The following is a 17219-nucleotide window of genomic DNA, read 5'->3' as shown; positions in this document are numbered from 1 at the left end:
GCATGAGAACAGTTGAACTAAAATTATATTTTTGGCTGTGTTAGTTAAGTTTATAAATTGGTTCGCTGCTAACTTGAGTTACCTTCGTATGATCACCACAGTAAGATGCTAATTCTTCTAATACGCAGCTAAAATGACAGATTTTTGCACTGACCTCTGTGGTTTGAAAGTTTCAACTTGTTGCACATCTGACCACATCTAGGTACAGACAATGTCCTGCCCAAAAAGATGTAAAATTGCACTTGCAGGGCGTTGCAGTTTGAACACAACTGGTCTTAAATCTTGACAGAAAAATGTGCAGCAAGGTGAAATTTTCATCAGCTAGGTGGCAGCAACGTAAAGATCTACATTCTTTGTTCAGTAAGCTTCATTGATCAAAGTCCTGGTATTGGGCTGCAGACATAGCCAGGCTCTGTCAGTCCCATCAGCCACAGGTTCAGGAATTAATATCGGCAGCATATTCAGTCTCATCTGATTTGTTATTGGTCGATGCTCTTTGCTCTCCGAGTTAACAAACTCACATCGACTGCTGTCATTGCTACCAAGCTAACAGTAACATAACTCATAGTAACATAACTGCACCAGTGTAGGCCTCTGATATGCTGCCTGTTTGGACCTAACAAGGTGATAATCTCTCTCTCGCTCTCTGTGCATGGTGTGAATTAACTGCTGCATTGCTTTTTTGGTGGGTTTGCCTGCTGTGTTGTGGCTTTTGTTTAACAGCCAACCTTTTGCTAACGTCAGGGCCAACAGTACATACACATCAGGACGGCTCTTACAATTCCAAGAGAAGTTCCATTTTGTTGTATGCATATTGTAACACCTTTTATATAATGTTTGAACACTTAAGTATCAGCAGCAATATTTTAGATACTCTGTCAGTCTCTGACCGCTGAAACAGGCAAAATTAATATTAACAGATGAATACAAATTATTTACTTAAATAGACATAGTCAGCAAGTCAAACGTTATTATGTAATTATTTTACAAACTTCTAAAAGTTATTACACAGTTTTGTGTCTTTGAGCTGTTTGTGGAGGTACAGATCTCTCTCTGTCTATCATGTGTTTTTGTTCATCTCACCTGTCTGCGTGTCCACCTGTGAATCTTCATCCCCTTTTCCATCATTTTCGTGTGTGTGTTTGTGTGTGTATGTGTGTGTACGTGGGAACTCTGTATTTGACAATTATCATATATCTGCCTCTAGCCAATAAAGAGGAGGTGGTCCAGAAGGCTCGTCCAGTCTCCAGTGACGTAGGAAGCACAAACCCGAACTTCTCTGACCTCATGGATGAGTTTATCCAGGAGAGGCTGAGGGCAAAAGGAACAGCGGTGAGTACAACGCCCATGCAAACAGGCACACTGATTTAAAGATCAAATTTTCCATGTCAGAAAAGAGCTAGAGTTGGGCAGTCACTGCAAATGATTGAACACGGGCCTCTGTGTGAATTACAGAGGCCCAGCGCTGCCCCCGCTGAAATTACATTTTTCTTCTCGACAAACAGGGTCGTCGTGGCAGCAGCCCTGGAAGTCTGGAAGTTCCCAGGGACCTGCCGGAGCTCCTGGAGGCTGGTCAGAGTCCTGGATCGCGACCCACAGATGATCTCCGTCCCATCGATGATCCAGGGGTTCCCTCTGAATGGACATCACCTGCAAGTGCCAGCGGTTCTGATGTCATCAGCTCAGACAGCCAGTCGGACTCCTTTAATGCCTTTCAGTACTCCACCTGCAAATTTGATAGTAAGGAACAGAAACTGAGACAGCGCTACAGAATTTGTGACAAATTTTTATATAAAGATCACCACAGTTTGCGTTTGTCTCATATGCTTTCTCTTTTCAAAATGAAAAGACGTGATGCTTGTAAGTTGCTGTTGTTGGATATAAATAGATAATTGTGAATTGACTTGATTTGGAAACTTTGAAAATATACTTTGAAAAGTATATAAGCCCTTAACAAATGTATAATGGTCAACATTTCTTTCATAGATTTTACTTTCAGTACAGAAGCTTGTGGAGGAGGAGTTGGATCTGGGGGAGGAGGTCGAGGCAGCTCACTGGACCAGGACAGTTTGGGAGGGGGTGTGGCCTGCGATGAACATGAAGTAGCCAGTTTGACAACACTTCATATCGACTCGGAGACCAGCAGCCTCAGCCACACTGTCACTGTTACTGGTACACACTTCACATAAAGAGCTCTCTGACTACTGTATTATTTCAGCAGATCTAAATAAGATAACATCAATCAATCCAGTTTATTTGCACAGCACCTTTCATACAGGTTAGTGCAGTTTAAAGTGATTCACAGATGACTGACAAGCTGAAAATGAGACAGAAAAAGTGGACACCATAAATGCAAAAACAACAAAAAAGACATTAAATTTAACATTTTGAGACTAATACACGTGAGGTGATAAGTATGATGAATATGTAATAAATAGATTTATAACATATAATATCAGTGATAGTAGTAATCAAATCCACATTCAAAGAACTGGGCAAATTATGTTGTGTATGATGAAAAAGACAGAACAAGAATAAAAATAATGACAAATGGATTTAAAAGCTATAACACTAAAAAATATAATAACAATTGAAATATTAATAAAATAATGAATAAAGACAAAATTGATAGGAGGGGGTCAAAAATACATAATATTTGTAATAATTAAATAATAGATAAAATAGAATAAAATTTTACAACTTAAATACAATAAAGTAAAAGAATACAATTATAATATCATACCTAATAATAATAATAATAATAATAATATTGTAGTATTATGTAAGCACCTGTACCACCAGACTAAATATATCATAACATACCTCATAGATATACATATTAATGTCAGTTTTTCTGCATAGTGAATATAATTGGATGCTAATTTGTATTTTATCCACATCATTTTTTAATGGCCCTTTTGTTATATGTGCTGTTCAGTAAACAGCCTATACATGTTAGTATTAATTACTTTTCCTCTTCATCAGCCCCCTTACAGGTGTGATATACATCTCATATACCATCTTAGAAAACTGATTTAGCGGTTAGGTTTTGAGCTCTCTTCTTAGCATGTGACAAGACTACATTATGTTATGTAAACAAGCAGCTTTATACTTCAGCTGATAACTCCTGAACCCTGTGATCTAGCAAAGAATTTTGTCTTCCCAACCACTCTATGAAAAAACACAGCAGTTAAGTTTTTCAAATGTCTTTTTTTTTCTCTTTGTCCAGGTTCAGAGAGTGCATCTCCCATGCATTCCCTCGGTGGCTCTCGCTCCCAGACGCCCTCCCCTGCCACACTGACAGCAGAGCACCCCGATCACACACACTCCCACCCACACACACACCTACAGCTGGACCAGAAGCTCCACAACTCTGTGTTGCAGACACCAGATGACCTGGGTAATAAACATGTACCGTTGTGCGGTTTTTTTCCCTCCGCTGTGAATGAGAGATAAGAGTTACTAAATGATTCATTGATTGATTCTAGAAACTAGTGAGTTCCCCAGCGAGGACTGCAGTGTCATGGCGGGTGGCTCTCTAACTGGATGGCACGCAGATGTTGCCACGGTAATGTGGCGGAGGATGCTGGGTATCCTGGGGGATGTCAATAGCATCAAAGACCCAGAGATCCATGCGCAGGTCTTCGACTATCTGTGCGAACTGTGGCAAAACCTGGCCAAGGTGTGTACCAACACACACAATTACTACCTTACTAACTATGAGACACTTTGGTTTGATTTGGGGGTATGTGTATAAAAATGACTCTTTTCTTTTTAGATAAGAGATAATCTGGGCATTTCTCTGGACAACCAGTCATCTCCCCCTCCCCCTGTCCTCATCCCACCCCTAAGAATCCTCACCCCCTGGCTCTTTAAGGTAGGCATGACTGAGGGATCACTATAGGACCTCTGATAATTATTACATTGAGATTTAGTTACACACAAGAATAAGAACCATCTGTTTTTCACCTGTAGCTAATGGTATCGTATTAATGTATTGATTGATTCCTCTAAGAAAATGAAAATGAAAATAAATTTCTTTGCTAAATAAAAAGTAACCACACACAGAGATGGGGATGCCTCCATAAACAGGCCAGTCAGTGCCTTATATTGCTTGCATTTGTATGTTTATTCTCACGTGTGTGTGTGTGTGTGTGTGTGTGTGTGTGTGTACATGTTTTCCTCCAGGCCACCAAGCTGACAGAGCGTTACAAACAGGGGAAGCTTCATGCCTACAAACTGATCTGCAGGATCATGAAGAGACGGCAAGACGTTTCCCCAAACACAGACTTTCTCACACACTTCTACAACATCATGCATCAAGGACTACTGCACCAAGACCAGGTACAGTGTGTGGTGTTGAAGTGCAAGTGTTGAAAGGAAGATATGAAAAGCCCAGACACAGGGACGAACGCAAATCAGCTTTCACTTTTGCTAGCAATACTGTTTACAATCAGTAGCTGATAACTCTTGCATAGTATACCTTTACTGTAAAGCAGTTTTCATTTGTTAAAGTTTGTACTGTTTCTGATAAAAGGATGGAATATGGGCTTTTCTCAAATGTGCTCTAGCTGTGACTGCTATAGCTATGGGAGTGTATAACAGAATTTTGGTTCCTACAGGACATTGTGAACACCATCATAAAACACTGCAGTCCCAGGTTCTTCAGTATCGGTCTACCTGGAGCCACCATGTTGATCATAGACTTCATTATTGCAGCTTCCAGAGTCACGGCCTGCTCATCACTCAATGTAAGAAACGAAGAAACACACTCGTGCGCAGTGTTGTTTGCATTCATTGTGTCACACCTGCACAGTGCAAGTTGGAACAACTTTTTTCATTTCAGTTGCATTTCCTCACTTTGTCTCTTTCCCTCCCTTCTAGGCTCCAAGAGTGGAGGCCCAGATCCTGCTGGGATCTCTGGTGTGTTTTCCCAACTTGTATGAGGAGCTTCCAGCCCTCCATCCCACCACAGCTGACGTGGTGCTTACCAAATTCCCTGATGTCAAGGTAGGTGGAAGCAATAGTAGTTTGGGTTTGACGGGCTGAGACAAGTCATTATGCTTCTGCGTTTGAGCAGTATAATTATTCTTTGGGATAGAAGATCCCAGTAGAGCAGGGAGAAGAGAGGAGTAATGCAAAATAGTTTTTAGACAAACAGAAAAAACAAATATATCTAAGAGGACAGTTGATTGCATGGTCATGACTTTAATATTCCTATTAGTGTTTTCAGTGTTAAGAAGAGTTAGACTGTACCATAAAACTGTCATCTCAGTCACAGTCACACAGCTCTCGCTGAGTCAAAACATGTCTGCGTACATTAAAACTGACATTCACCAGAGCATTGGGTCAAACACTTAAACAAACCTCTGTTTACTTTGTGTGTAATCCAGGTCAGTTGAGACCTTGTAACGCACATGTCTGCTGTCCATAGGGGGTCTCAAAACCAAACTAATAGGTTAATGTCTCATTAGCTATTCTTGTAACAGCCCAGAGCTATGGGAGTAATGTTGTTATTGTTGTTGTTGCTGTGTAAACAGTTAATGCCATGCGCGGCAGCACCTCGGCTCCGCTCACCGGTTTCTTACGAGACAGAAACTTGTTTTGAATCACTAAGCGGTCATTAACACTGACCAGAGGGACGGGACCAGTGAAGATGTGAAGGTGTCTGGGTCTGTGTGGATAAGTCTGTACTATACCTGTGTATCCATATTTGATGTGTGTGATATATATTAACACCCCATCATATAATCCAATGAATCAGTTTTCTAACCGTGTGAAAACAATCAGTGTCCCTTATTATACACACCTGGAGGTATGTAGCTATTTACACAGAGCATGACTCAATGCCTTGTTTATTTGTTTGGCAAATTAACTGTGTTTGTCTGTACGCTTTGTATTGTAGGAGCACATTATCAAAACCATCCTGACCTCTGCCAGGGACGAACCCTCTGCTCCTGCTAGGTAGGTCAACACATTTTGATGATAACATATTGAACAGTGTTATATTAAAGGGTGTTTCTAATAGTATGTCCAACCACATTTGCATACATGGCCCTAGACAAAATAAAGATAAAGAAATCTTCTAACCACTTCATCCTCTTGAGGGTCACGGGGGGGCTGGAGCCTATCCCAGCTGACATCGGGCGAGAGGCAGGGTACACCCTGGACAGGTCGCCAGACTATCACAGGGCTGACACATAGAGACAGACAGCCACTCACGCTCACATTCACAGCTACGGACAATTTTAGAGTTATCAATTAACCTAGTCCCCAATCTGCATGTTTTTGGACTGTGGGACGAAGCCGGTGTGCCCGGAGAGAACCCACGCTGACACAGGGAGAACATGCAAACTCCGCGCATAAGGGCTCCCACACCCGGGATCGAACCGGGAACCCTCTTGCTGTGAGGCGAGAGTGCTAACCACCACATCACTGTGCCGCAGATAAAGAAATCATTATATTTTAAAATTATTCAAAGTGCATGTACTCATAACTTCAGATTTGTACAGGTGCAACATGATACTTAAAGAGTTAATTAATTAACCTGCATTAGCAATTAGTTAATTACCTGTAGGTCATGTTAGTGTAACAGCAGGATGTCTGATCACACCTATTTGTGTTCACTGTTTGCCAATTAGTATTAATTTTGCTAGCTGCTTTTTATTTAGTCTTACTGTGAGTTCTGTGTCAAATTTCCTTGTGAATTTTTAGCATACTTAGACAACCTCGTGTTTTTTAGTCAAATTTTACTTAAATAAAAGTCCAGGCATTGTAGTTTAACCTTAGTCAAAGGAAACTGTATTATTTTAGTTTTAGTCATTTTAGTCAAATTTATTTTACAGGAGATTTTATCTTGTCATTATCTGATGAAACACACAGGTTGAATGATTCAGAATGCTGCTGCATTGAAAAGAACTGTCTTCAATTTTTACTTCCTTTTTTTGTCAGCAGAAATAAAGACAGATTTTGATGTTTGAAACAACATTTTAGTATCTCCCTCTTTCATCAACAATGTTGGATGCTGATAATATCACAGATGGGTGTGATGTTGTTGCCGTCTCTTGTTCGTCTCATCTTGGTCATAGAAAAAATGGTTGTTGATGAACATATTTAGTTCTTGTTCACAATATCAATGCTGTTTCTATTTTTTGTTATTTATTTATTTTCTGTTAGTTTCTGTGTTCATGTGTAAAGTGTGTGCTTCTATACATGTGTAACAGCAGCACATGTTCATTCTGTATTTGTTTTGGTAGGTGTGTGGCTCTGTGTAGTCTGGGTATCTGGCTGTGCGAGGAGTTGGCTCACGGGACTCAACATCCACAGATTAAAGATGCTCTCAACGTCATCTGTGTTACTCTGAAGGTCAGTCACAACTCTGTCACAACTCTGTGCTGCTTTACAAAGCACTGGATGTTTTAATTGGTCACTGAAATATGACTCTGATTTCAGCCCAGCTAAATAAGATGATCTCATACAGCCTTTGGCCTTTGCCTGTCCTCAAACTTTTTCCCTGCTGACCACTGTACACTCTCTCACTCTGACTGTGATCCAGTGTGATCAGACCAAAGCAATGAATCTGCATCAAACAGGCTGCTGATTGGCCGCCGTTACACTGATCTACACAACATTGTGGTGTCTAAGCATCTGTTCGTCTTCTGTCTGGATGTTTGAGTAAACCTACTTTAGTTTAAAAAAACACAGCATCAATCTAATAAGCCATAGAATTTGATTAACTATAATAATATGAGCTTATTGAATAATCAACACATTTAATATATAGTAATGTAGATTTAAAGTAGTAAATTCGGCATGTTTGGACATTTTCACAGCAACTGTTTAATGTGATTGACAATTCTCTCTGCATATTTATGTGGAGTCGGTTATCACATAATGAGAGCTGAACTTTGGCTCTGAATTTGTATGTGTTGCATGGTTACCCTGACATGGCGGGCTGCAAGGAGCCAAAGTGTGATGGAAAACATTGTTGGAGATGATTGTTAGTGCTGGTGAAATAGCTCAGTTGGTATTGTCTGTTTCAGGCCACGAGTCTGGGAGGCCTGTGGATCAGAATAATACTGTCCAACATTTACTGTCTCATCTATAGCCAAGTGGCTCTAGATGGACACACACGCACACACACACACACACACACACACATACCTTTTCCACCTTGGAATCCCTAGCTTGTGTATCGGCAGCCAATGGCCTGCTAAGACATTACAGCAACACACACACACACACACACACACACACACACACTTGCATTCACTTACTGCTGGGAGCAAACCCTGGACAGTCAATATGTTTGGTCCTCCTTCAGATAGGAGACTAATCCAGGGGGAATGCTGCAAGCTGTGTCTTACCCACACACACTACAGTATCACACATATATACACACACATCTTGTCCACTTGCATCTCTTGCCTTCATACCAGCAGCCAGTAGCCTCAGACATGGGCCCTGTGGTGTGCACACACAACCACACACACAAACACATACAAAAAGCTTTAGGGATTGTCATATTTCCATGCAGAGCACTTTTCCCTGTTGTCCTCCTCATCCCACTTACAGCCTCTCCTCCTATCTAGAAGCTCTTTTAGTTTAGTGGTGGTGATCCTCATCAGAGCCCAACTGATCCATGAATTTGACCTGTATTTTATTGTATTTTCTTAAAATATATACATATACATATTCAGAATACTACAATTCATATGTTAAAAAAATTAATGACAAAGCTTATTTACGGACACAGATGCACTGTGCATTATTGTACTTAATTTATATGAGACATGTAGATAACAATCCAAGAAGCTCATAGTATCATGATGTGGGTAAAATTAGCTCAAATGTGCCTCTTTTTGTAAGATCATTACAGACAGGAGTGTCAAGCATACATAAGTTATCACATCAGTCATTGGAATATCACAGATTTGCTGAAGTAAATACAAATCGTGCAAAAATTCATGGGAATAATCTGCCCTAGTATATTGGATTTCCTAATTCAAGAGTAAAAAGATAGATGCATCTCACACTAGAATATCTGTTGGATAATATCTGACTTCTTTAAATTTTTAGCAATGTTTGTTTATAGGATTTAGGCGACATATTGCTATACACACTGAACCTGTGAATTAACAAAATAACTTTGTGTTCTAGTACCCCAATAAGAATGTAGCACTGGTGGCGTCGGACATCCTTCACCTCCTGATCAGTCATGTGGATCATCTTCAGAAATTCCCCCCTGACACTCCGAAGAAGATCGTCGAGGTGAGACATAAATTACTGTGCACCTCTGACAGGTTTCATTTGCTATTCATCAAGTCACTATCAGCATGTCCACACTTGCTGATGCATTAAATCAGAAAGACATTTGTTTAAATACACCATATCAGTTTTTCAAATTCCCATTGAGAAATTTCAGAAATGTTGCTGCTTCTTGGCGGGTAGATTTTCTAGTGAGACATCAGCTAAGATGCTCTCATTCCTACAACTGTTCTGCGGTTTTCTGAAATGTTGTTTAATTTGCAAATGTAATGTCATATTTTCTTCTTACTGGTTTTAATTTTCTTTGTATATCTCTAATTTTTAACTAGTAGTAGCTGTAAAAAAATGTTTAACAGAGCAAACAATTTTGTCTGATTTTATTCTTCTTAGATTTTGATCGCCACCATCACACACTTGCTGCCTACTACTGAGTCTTCTCCTCATGAACTGGATAAAAGGGTAACATGGGCACACACAAAATCTTTCACACTTCCTCGCTATGTTACTCATTTTGCTCAGTAACCCTTACACCTGTGTATACCTGTGTGCGTTGCAGCTGGTAGTGTCCCTCTTGTTGTGTCTGTTGGACTGGGTGATGGCTCTGCCTCCAAAGACTCTTCTTCAACCTGTTCAAACCCGAAGCCCTCCAGAGAAGGAGCAGCCAACCAAGACTCTGCTCAGCTGTATTTATAAGGTGTGCACATGTGTTTATCATGACATAGCCCTTAAAGGGATAGTTCAATTTTTTTAAGTCAGATTGTAGGAGGTATTTATCTATAGTCAGTGTTTTACCTACAGTAGATGTCAGTCGCCCATGCATTAAAGGTGAACATGGGCTACAAATGAATGGAATTCAATCTGAAATCCCTTTTCTTTTAAAACTGTCCAGGTATTACATGGTTGTGTGTATGGAGCCCAGTCTTTCAACAGTCCCAAGTATTACCCGCTGCAACTGTCGGACCTGTTGAGTCCAGACTATGACCCATTCCTGCCATTAGAGAGCCTCCGAGAACCAGAACCGCTGCACAGCCCAGACTCGGAACGCTCCAGCAAACTACAGCCTGTCACTGAAGGTATTTTATGTTACAGCAGGGACACTCCACTGTACATAACCTTTAGGCTCATCGTTGTAACCATCATTTAGTATCTTAACTGATTTTCAAGATATAGACACAAATCTGATCATGTGAATATATATTTACTGTTCACATACAAGACCGCACCCAGTAGATGTCTACATCTAGTCTGTAATTCTTCTCTGCATGTGAAGTGGTGCACTCACACAAACACACAAAATCTTGGACAAAATGACCCAGAGCCGTCCACCAGACCACTGCCAATCACTGGAGATGGAAAAAGTTTGGTGTGTGTGTGTGTGTGTGTGTGTGTGTGTGTGTGTGTGTGTGTGTGTGTGTGTGTGTGCGAGTGCACCTGTCTGCATCCGTGTGAGAGTGTGTATTGTCCCCTGCTGTGATCCACCAGGACACAGTGTCTAGTCTAATGACTGGAGCACCATGATAGACCATGCTTCTCTTCTTTTCTTTCTTCCTTTTTTTTGTATTCTCTCGTCTTCACTGCTTCACTTCCTTCCTTCTATTGTGCTTTAAACAGTGCTCTCTGCTAGGATTCTTTTTACTTGTATCATATTTTTTTTTACCAGTCTTCCATTTTGTCTTTACCAGTCTTCATTTGTCTTTTGTTTTTTTTCTTTCCTTTTCTTTTGTTCTTCCTCTTCCTGAGCTCTCCTGAGGTTTAGGGAGTCTAATGTCTGGTCAATACATATCTGTACTCTACACACAGCCCCGTCAATATGGAGCTGTTGAAAAGTGTGTGTGCTTCACAGTGTGTGTGTAATGATGTTGATTAGCCAGGATCTGCTGGCAGCACAGTGTGTGTGATGGCATTGGCTTCTGCTCAGCATGGGGTAAACTATGTACAAGCTGAATGTGGGTTTGCACCTCCTCCTAGTTTTACTGTAATTCCTAAAGTTTTGTGGTAACTTGGAACCTAATTATCAAGTCGGTCGCCTTTAGCCTGTTAAACAACCCAAACTATTTCTTTAAGGGTTTACAATCTATTTCTAGATTTCATTGTTTAAGTGTGGCTGTATGAGATACTTATCCACAGTCAGTGTATTACATACAGTTGATGTTGGTCTGCGTGCTCCCTGTTTGCAGAAACAGACATGACAAGCACCTTAGAAGCTCAGCAATGTATTGCTTTGGATTAGGGTTGGCAGCAAAACATATTTTAAGCCCCATAAAAAAGCCCTAACAAAAAAAAAAATCTATATCAGTCAAAGTGGACACTATATTTAGAATATTCTCACCGCCGTGCTGTCTGACATCCCTTATGCACTGCATAATGCTGTAGGTCACCTGTGACTATAGACACCATCACTCCACCTGCTAGACTGAGACAACTCACTGTTTATATTTCCCTCGAGGATTATGTCAAACCACCACCAAATGAGTGTGAGACACTTGCTGAAGAGCACAGCTGTACACAACCATCACGAAAAATTGTGTTAAATACCAACAAATAAAGGAAACAGCTTGCCAAACAATCAGTAAAGTCTGAAGTGCTGACATCCTCTAATTCAGAAAGATCTTGAGGTTGTGTTGTAACTAAATCACACTCATGGCAGCAGTAACTCTCTGTGCATGTACAGTTCACAGTTAGCTTCTGCTGTTTCTGGGCTTCCAGTTTCTACAGACGTTTGAACACAGTGCTTATGCGTAGCAATACAAAAGAAAATGGCTGTCTGACAGCAAGGTAAAGCAGTGAAAATATTCTGAATATAACATCCACTTAGACTGATATTATTTTTTTAGGTAGGCGTTTTTTTAAGTCGCTAAAATAGGTTTTACTTCTAACCTTAATCCACAGCAATGCATTGCTGAGTTTCTGGGGAGCTAGTCCCATCTCTTTCTGTAAACAGGGAGCACGCAGACAGCCATCTACTGTATGTAGCACACTGACTGTAGATAAGTATCTCATCCGAGCTATCCCTTTTAATATCTGGTGCCCTACATGCATTGTTTTTAACTGAATATTTGTAAGTAATTTATGTCCCCTGTTGTTGTTTTCCTCCTCTCTCTGCAGTTCGAAGCCGTATTCAGCAGGGTCTGGTTTCCATTGCAGCAAGAACAGTTATCACACACTTGGTCAACCATCTAGGACATTATCCAATGTCTGGAGGGCCTGCTACTCTGTCTAGTCAGGTACTGTTACTGTGTGTGTGTGTGTGTGTGTGTGTGTGTGTGTGTGTGTGTGTGTGTGTGTTGTTACGGCAGTATGATTCACTGTCATGATTACTTGGGAACATGAATCGTAAAAATGCTTTTATTTCGATCTTTGCATTTTGCTAGAGCAACACTATAATTATGGCCCATGTTTTCTAGGTGTGTGAGAACCAAGACAACCCATTCTGTGAGAGTGCAGATCTGGGACCAGAGCTTTTCCATTCACCAAACCTACAGTTTCTAGTTCTGAATGGCTCCACACTGCTCTCCGTATATCAGGTAACCTTTACTGAATGAAAGTTGCCCCGACAAAATTTGACACTTTTCATGTTTTTAAACTAAAACCAAGATTACACTACGTGACTTTTAGGACTAGTCCCTATGTACTTTTTTGTTTTCTTTGGAAACAGGGTTTTTCCTCCTCATGTTCTCAAAAAGAAAAAAAAATCTGTCCACATGCACTGTTTTAAAGAAAAAATGTCTGTCCATGCCAAAATGACAGGCAGCAATATAACCCTAATCCAACCAATGATGGTCAAACATGTAAAAGGGAAAAAGAGCTTGAAAAAAAGCCATTACCAGAAAGGCACCTGGCTTCATTGTCTTACAAAAAAGGGGGAGAAGATATGTGATCTCTGAAGCACATTGTGACCCCTCTGTTCCTCAGTATAGTGAAAGAGTAATGGCATATTTACATGCAAACATCTTAAGTCATGTTAGCAACCACATCTATCATGGCACGAAATGCGCCTCATTTGTTACGCCTCACAAAGGAGATAATGGTGCACACTGATGGAACAAGGCAGCAAAGTCAACACTAGAAACAGAGTCTCAGAACAGTTAATGAATGTATTCACCCTGGATCTTTTACAAACTGTCCACTTTGTGTGTGGACAAAAGGCCAAAATGCATAAAAAAAAGCTATGTTGAAAAAGTTAGCCATGTACATCTGGACTGGCCTTAGACTGCTTTATAACCGTTTGTCATCATGACTGACACTGACTGAGCTCAAACCTAAGAGAAACTAGTTTGTAGTTATCTTAACCATGTGATAGTTATTATTAAATTTAAAAAAAAAAAAAAATATTATTTAATTATTATTAAAGAGTTGACAGTCCAGGCCAAAGACAGGAGGATCATGTGGTCAGTGTTTTAGCTCCACCACTGTGGAAGCAACTCCAAAATATTACCACATCAGCTTATTCGGTGCTACATTTTAAAAGCCTTTGTTAAACTTTGTAGGCTGCCTAACTTATTAAATCAATGGTTTTATGTTGTTCTTTTTATATTGTGTTTACTTCCCTCTGGTTGAGCATTGTTATTGTTTTTCACCGTATTGTATTTTATGTGTATCTGTTACTCTGATTTTAAAGGTGCTTTAAAAATAAATCTTAGTTACTTATTACTGGCATGGCATGTTTATATGTTTGTATAGGTATGTAAGCATGTTATAATGCAGAGTTATTATTAAGTATAGCTCAGGTTGATAAACACATAACACAGGAGCTTGTGATGTTTGAAGTGTAACTTTGGAACATATTGAATTTATTTAATGCTAGGCACAGTTACTTTTTCTTGAAGCATGTGGATGAAGTGAAATAGATTATCATTTCTTTATTTTCCTTGTAAAAGTGCAACCAGCTGCAGAGGAGAAGTTGTTCCTTTCAGCTACAACTTCTCCTCTGCAACCAGCTGCAGAGGAGAAGTTGTTCCTTTCAGCTACAACTTCTCCTCTGCAACCAGCTGCAGAGGAGAAGTTGTAGCTGAAAGGAAGCAAATAAGTAAATATATTTTTTCTAAGAAGGTCTGAGTTTTGCTTTCAGGCAGTTGAGATGTGGATTGTGTAAAAGATGCTGTAACTCACCATCAGCATGATTTCTTTCATATTTGGTACATTTAGTGTTTAACAACTGTCGTCTGCTTCTTTCTCAGATCCGATCAGAATCTGGTGTACCCGGAGGGGGAATGACAGCTGGTTTGTCCTCTGCTCCCGCTTGTGTGCGTGTCATCATCCGAGATGTAGCTGGAAAACACTCCTGGGACTCTGCTGTTCTCTACGGGCCTCCACCATGTTCCCCAAACAGCCCAACACACACATTTTTGTCACACACACAATCACCTCATAGTGGTAATCTTCATTTACACACTCCACCAGGAGGTCCAACGAAAAAGCTGGGAGTGAAGAGAGAAGATAGTGCAGAGGAGGGGCAGGAGGAGATTGAGGAAGATGAGGGGGGAAGAGGGATGGAGGGTGAAAGGCAAGGGTTTCAGGAAGAGGGGGAGGATGAAGGAGAGGAGAGGAAAGTCACTGAGGAGGGGATTGCAGATCGAAGAGGAGCTGAAGAAGAGGGGCAAGAGGAGGAGCAGGAAGAGGAGAGGATTGAGCATAGGATGGATGGGGAGGGGGATCGAGGGGAGTCAGGCTTGGAGCAGCTTCTAGCTCCGCCATTGGCTAAGCGTGTGTGTCGGGAGGCAGTGCCAGCATGGGATGCACTGAGGGATGGAGACGATGCACTGGATGAAATGCTGCAGTACCTGGGATACTCGAGTCCTGAGTGTCTACAGAGAGCAGGTACACACACGCTCACACTCACACACATGCTGAGTACTTACTATATTTATGTTCTGAGCTGTCATAATGGTCATTGAATCTACAGTACAGTTTGTGAAAAAAATTGAGTGCATACTGCCGTTCAAAAGTTTGGAATCAGCTGTTAGTTTACTGTTTTTCTTCTTTCCTTCAACAATCACTATTTGAACAGCGATAAAAACAGTATAATTCAGACACCAAATAAAGTATCAATATTTGCATTTATTAGGATGCTCATTAGTCGATGCAGATACATCAACTACTTTTCCTAGGATCCACGCATAAATGTAAAAAAACACAAGAAGACATTAACATCAGCATATGGGGGAAAAAAACAGGACAGAATACAGTAGTACATCTTTCAAGGCTGTGAAGTACATAAATTTTCCACATTAATTTTCATGTATTACCGTACTTTGCTGTGTGGTAAACTCTTACAACAGAACATAACATATTTGTATCATTTCAGCACACGTGTTGCTCAGAGGTTAGGAAATTGGGATACCTTACAGTTGCTCTTATATATACTCATAGAAAAACTGTGAGAAAAATAAAAAATATTTTTTAAAAAAAAGTAATTTAAAAATATGTGCATTATGCTACCGTATTTGGATAGAAAAAAGAAAAAGAAAAATATGCACAAATATGTGCATCTTGCTACAATAGATGACCACAGTGTAAATAAAAAATAAAAATTTCTGCATCTTTGTCTCTTTTTGCCCTTTCAGTTGTCAGTCTGGTTGAACCATTGTGCCACCTTTTGTTCTCCATTTCTGTTTTTTGCAAACCCTTCATACAAAACAGCATCTATTCGTAAAGAGGACTTTTTCCAACCTAAAAGCATGAAAGACCATTCAAAAATATAAAGTAGTCCTCTCAGCCATCTGACTGTACACAATCGAGCCTTTGTGGCAGGTGATTCAAAACTTTTGAACAGCTGTGTACATGAATGAGATTTGTTATGTCTTTTTGAATGCCAATATCAATATGTTTGAAATGAAGCTGCTAATAGTTTTTGGTGATACTGCATCTGATAATGATTTTAAATTAGAGCATTATGTACATTTCTAACTCAACAAAGCATCCATTAAAAGCCAGAATAATGATATCCTTCTCAGTTGGTCAGCCGCTCATTGAGGCCATGTCATTTAATATTTTCTAGACTGACATCCCTCAATTTTTTTCTGTAAAAAAGAGGGACTGCATGCCTGTATTAAATCAAATGTGGATACTGACTAATCAAGGTCCTGTTACACATCAGTCTAACTGTTGTCCTTAAGCTTTAAAGAGAAATACAATTTCCTACAACAGCACAGCTAACTTTGTCTCCTTATTGGTCCCCTCAGGCATGCCGCTCAACATCCCAGCCCCTCCTCCAGCATGTGTTTCAGAAAAGCAGGAGAATGATGTGATCAATGCCATCCTGAAGCAGAGTGCTGCTGAAAGAGAGTTCGTCCTTCATGTATGTGGTGTCCAAATTCATATGAGTTAAACAAGTTTTGCGTTTTGAATCTTTCAATCTCTTGAATCTGTAGCTCCCAGCATAACCTGATGAAGCAGATACTCAAATGCTACACACTAGCCACTGTATAGTACTGCTTTGCAAAAATATCAGGTTTCGCCAAGTACAAGATAAATCACAAGCTTTTATGCAGACAAGGGTCTCATTATTATAATATTTTGGTTTGTCTGTTCCAATCATAATTTGATACGGTTAAGTTAATTTTGGCATGAAAAATGTTTTGATTTAATGTAACCAACATCACTTAAAAAGAGCCACTTAATAAGAGCCTTTTTCTGGGTCGTGGCTGTCATGCCATTTCCCTTACCGTTTAATTTCAATCATAATTATTTGTTTTATCACTTATTCTTTTGCCTGTAAGTGAATTGTTGAATGTTTCAGAGAGGCGAGGAGCTGAACATGAGGGCAGTGCAGCAGACTGAACCAGAGACCGAGACACCACAGTCAGCGTTCTACTACTGCAGACTACTGATCAACATACTGGGACTCAACTCCTGGGAGAAGAGGTGAGACCACACACAGACATACATATGTGTATATATTTTTGAAAAACAGTAACAAACGGTGATCACATATGACTCAGGATTCTGTTAGT

At 40.1% G+C, this 17219-nt stretch overlaps 1 protein-coding gene across 6 annotated transcripts in view; it reads left to right on the top strand.

Moving 5' to 3' along the window:
• The window catches only part of ralgapa1 (Ral GTPase activating protein catalytic subunit alpha 1), an 80514-nt gene that overhangs the window by 20431 nt on the left and 42864 nt on the right, over nucleotides 1–17219 (top strand). For all 6 annotated transcript variants that reach the window (XM_049597071.1, XM_049597070.1, XM_049597073.1 and 3 more), the window contains 20 exons: nucleotides 1208–1332; nucleotides 1506–1740; nucleotides 1987–2172; nucleotides 3230–3400; nucleotides 3489–3682; nucleotides 3779–3877; nucleotides 4189–4344; nucleotides 4623–4751; nucleotides 4885–5010; nucleotides 5906–5964; nucleotides 7257–7365; nucleotides 9160–9270; nucleotides 9658–9726; nucleotides 9824–9961; nucleotides 10157–10340; nucleotides 12373–12491; nucleotides 12672–12791; nucleotides 14445–15084; nucleotides 16449–16564; nucleotides 17006–17130. In XM_049597071.1, the coding sequence (XP_049453028.1) occupies nucleotides 1208–1332; nucleotides 1506–1740; nucleotides 1987–2172; nucleotides 3230–3400; nucleotides 3489–3682; nucleotides 3779–3877; nucleotides 4189–4344; nucleotides 4623–4751; nucleotides 4885–5010; nucleotides 5906–5964; nucleotides 7257–7365; nucleotides 9160–9270; nucleotides 9658–9726; nucleotides 9824–9961; nucleotides 10157–10340; nucleotides 12373–12491; nucleotides 12672–12791; nucleotides 14445–15084; nucleotides 16449–16564; nucleotides 17006–17130 (3211 nt within the window). The remainder of the gene's footprint in view (nucleotides 1–1207; nucleotides 1333–1505; nucleotides 1741–1986; nucleotides 2173–3229; nucleotides 3401–3488; nucleotides 3683–3778; nucleotides 3878–4188; nucleotides 4345–4622; nucleotides 4752–4884; nucleotides 5011–5905; nucleotides 5965–7256; nucleotides 7366–9159; nucleotides 9271–9657; nucleotides 9727–9823; nucleotides 9962–10156; nucleotides 10341–12372; nucleotides 12492–12671; nucleotides 12792–14444; nucleotides 15085–16448; nucleotides 16565–17005; nucleotides 17131–17219) is intronic.

Source organism: Epinephelus fuscoguttatus, linkage group LG14 (assembly GCF_011397635.1).
Source record: "Epinephelus fuscoguttatus linkage group LG14, E.fuscoguttatus.final_Chr_v1".
NCBI classification, from domain to species: domain Eukaryota; kingdom Metazoa; phylum Chordata; class Actinopteri; order Perciformes; family Serranidae; genus Epinephelus; species Epinephelus fuscoguttatus.
The sequence above is the reverse complement of the archived record's forward strand: the minus strand, read 5'-3'. Positions and strand labels throughout refer to the sequence as shown.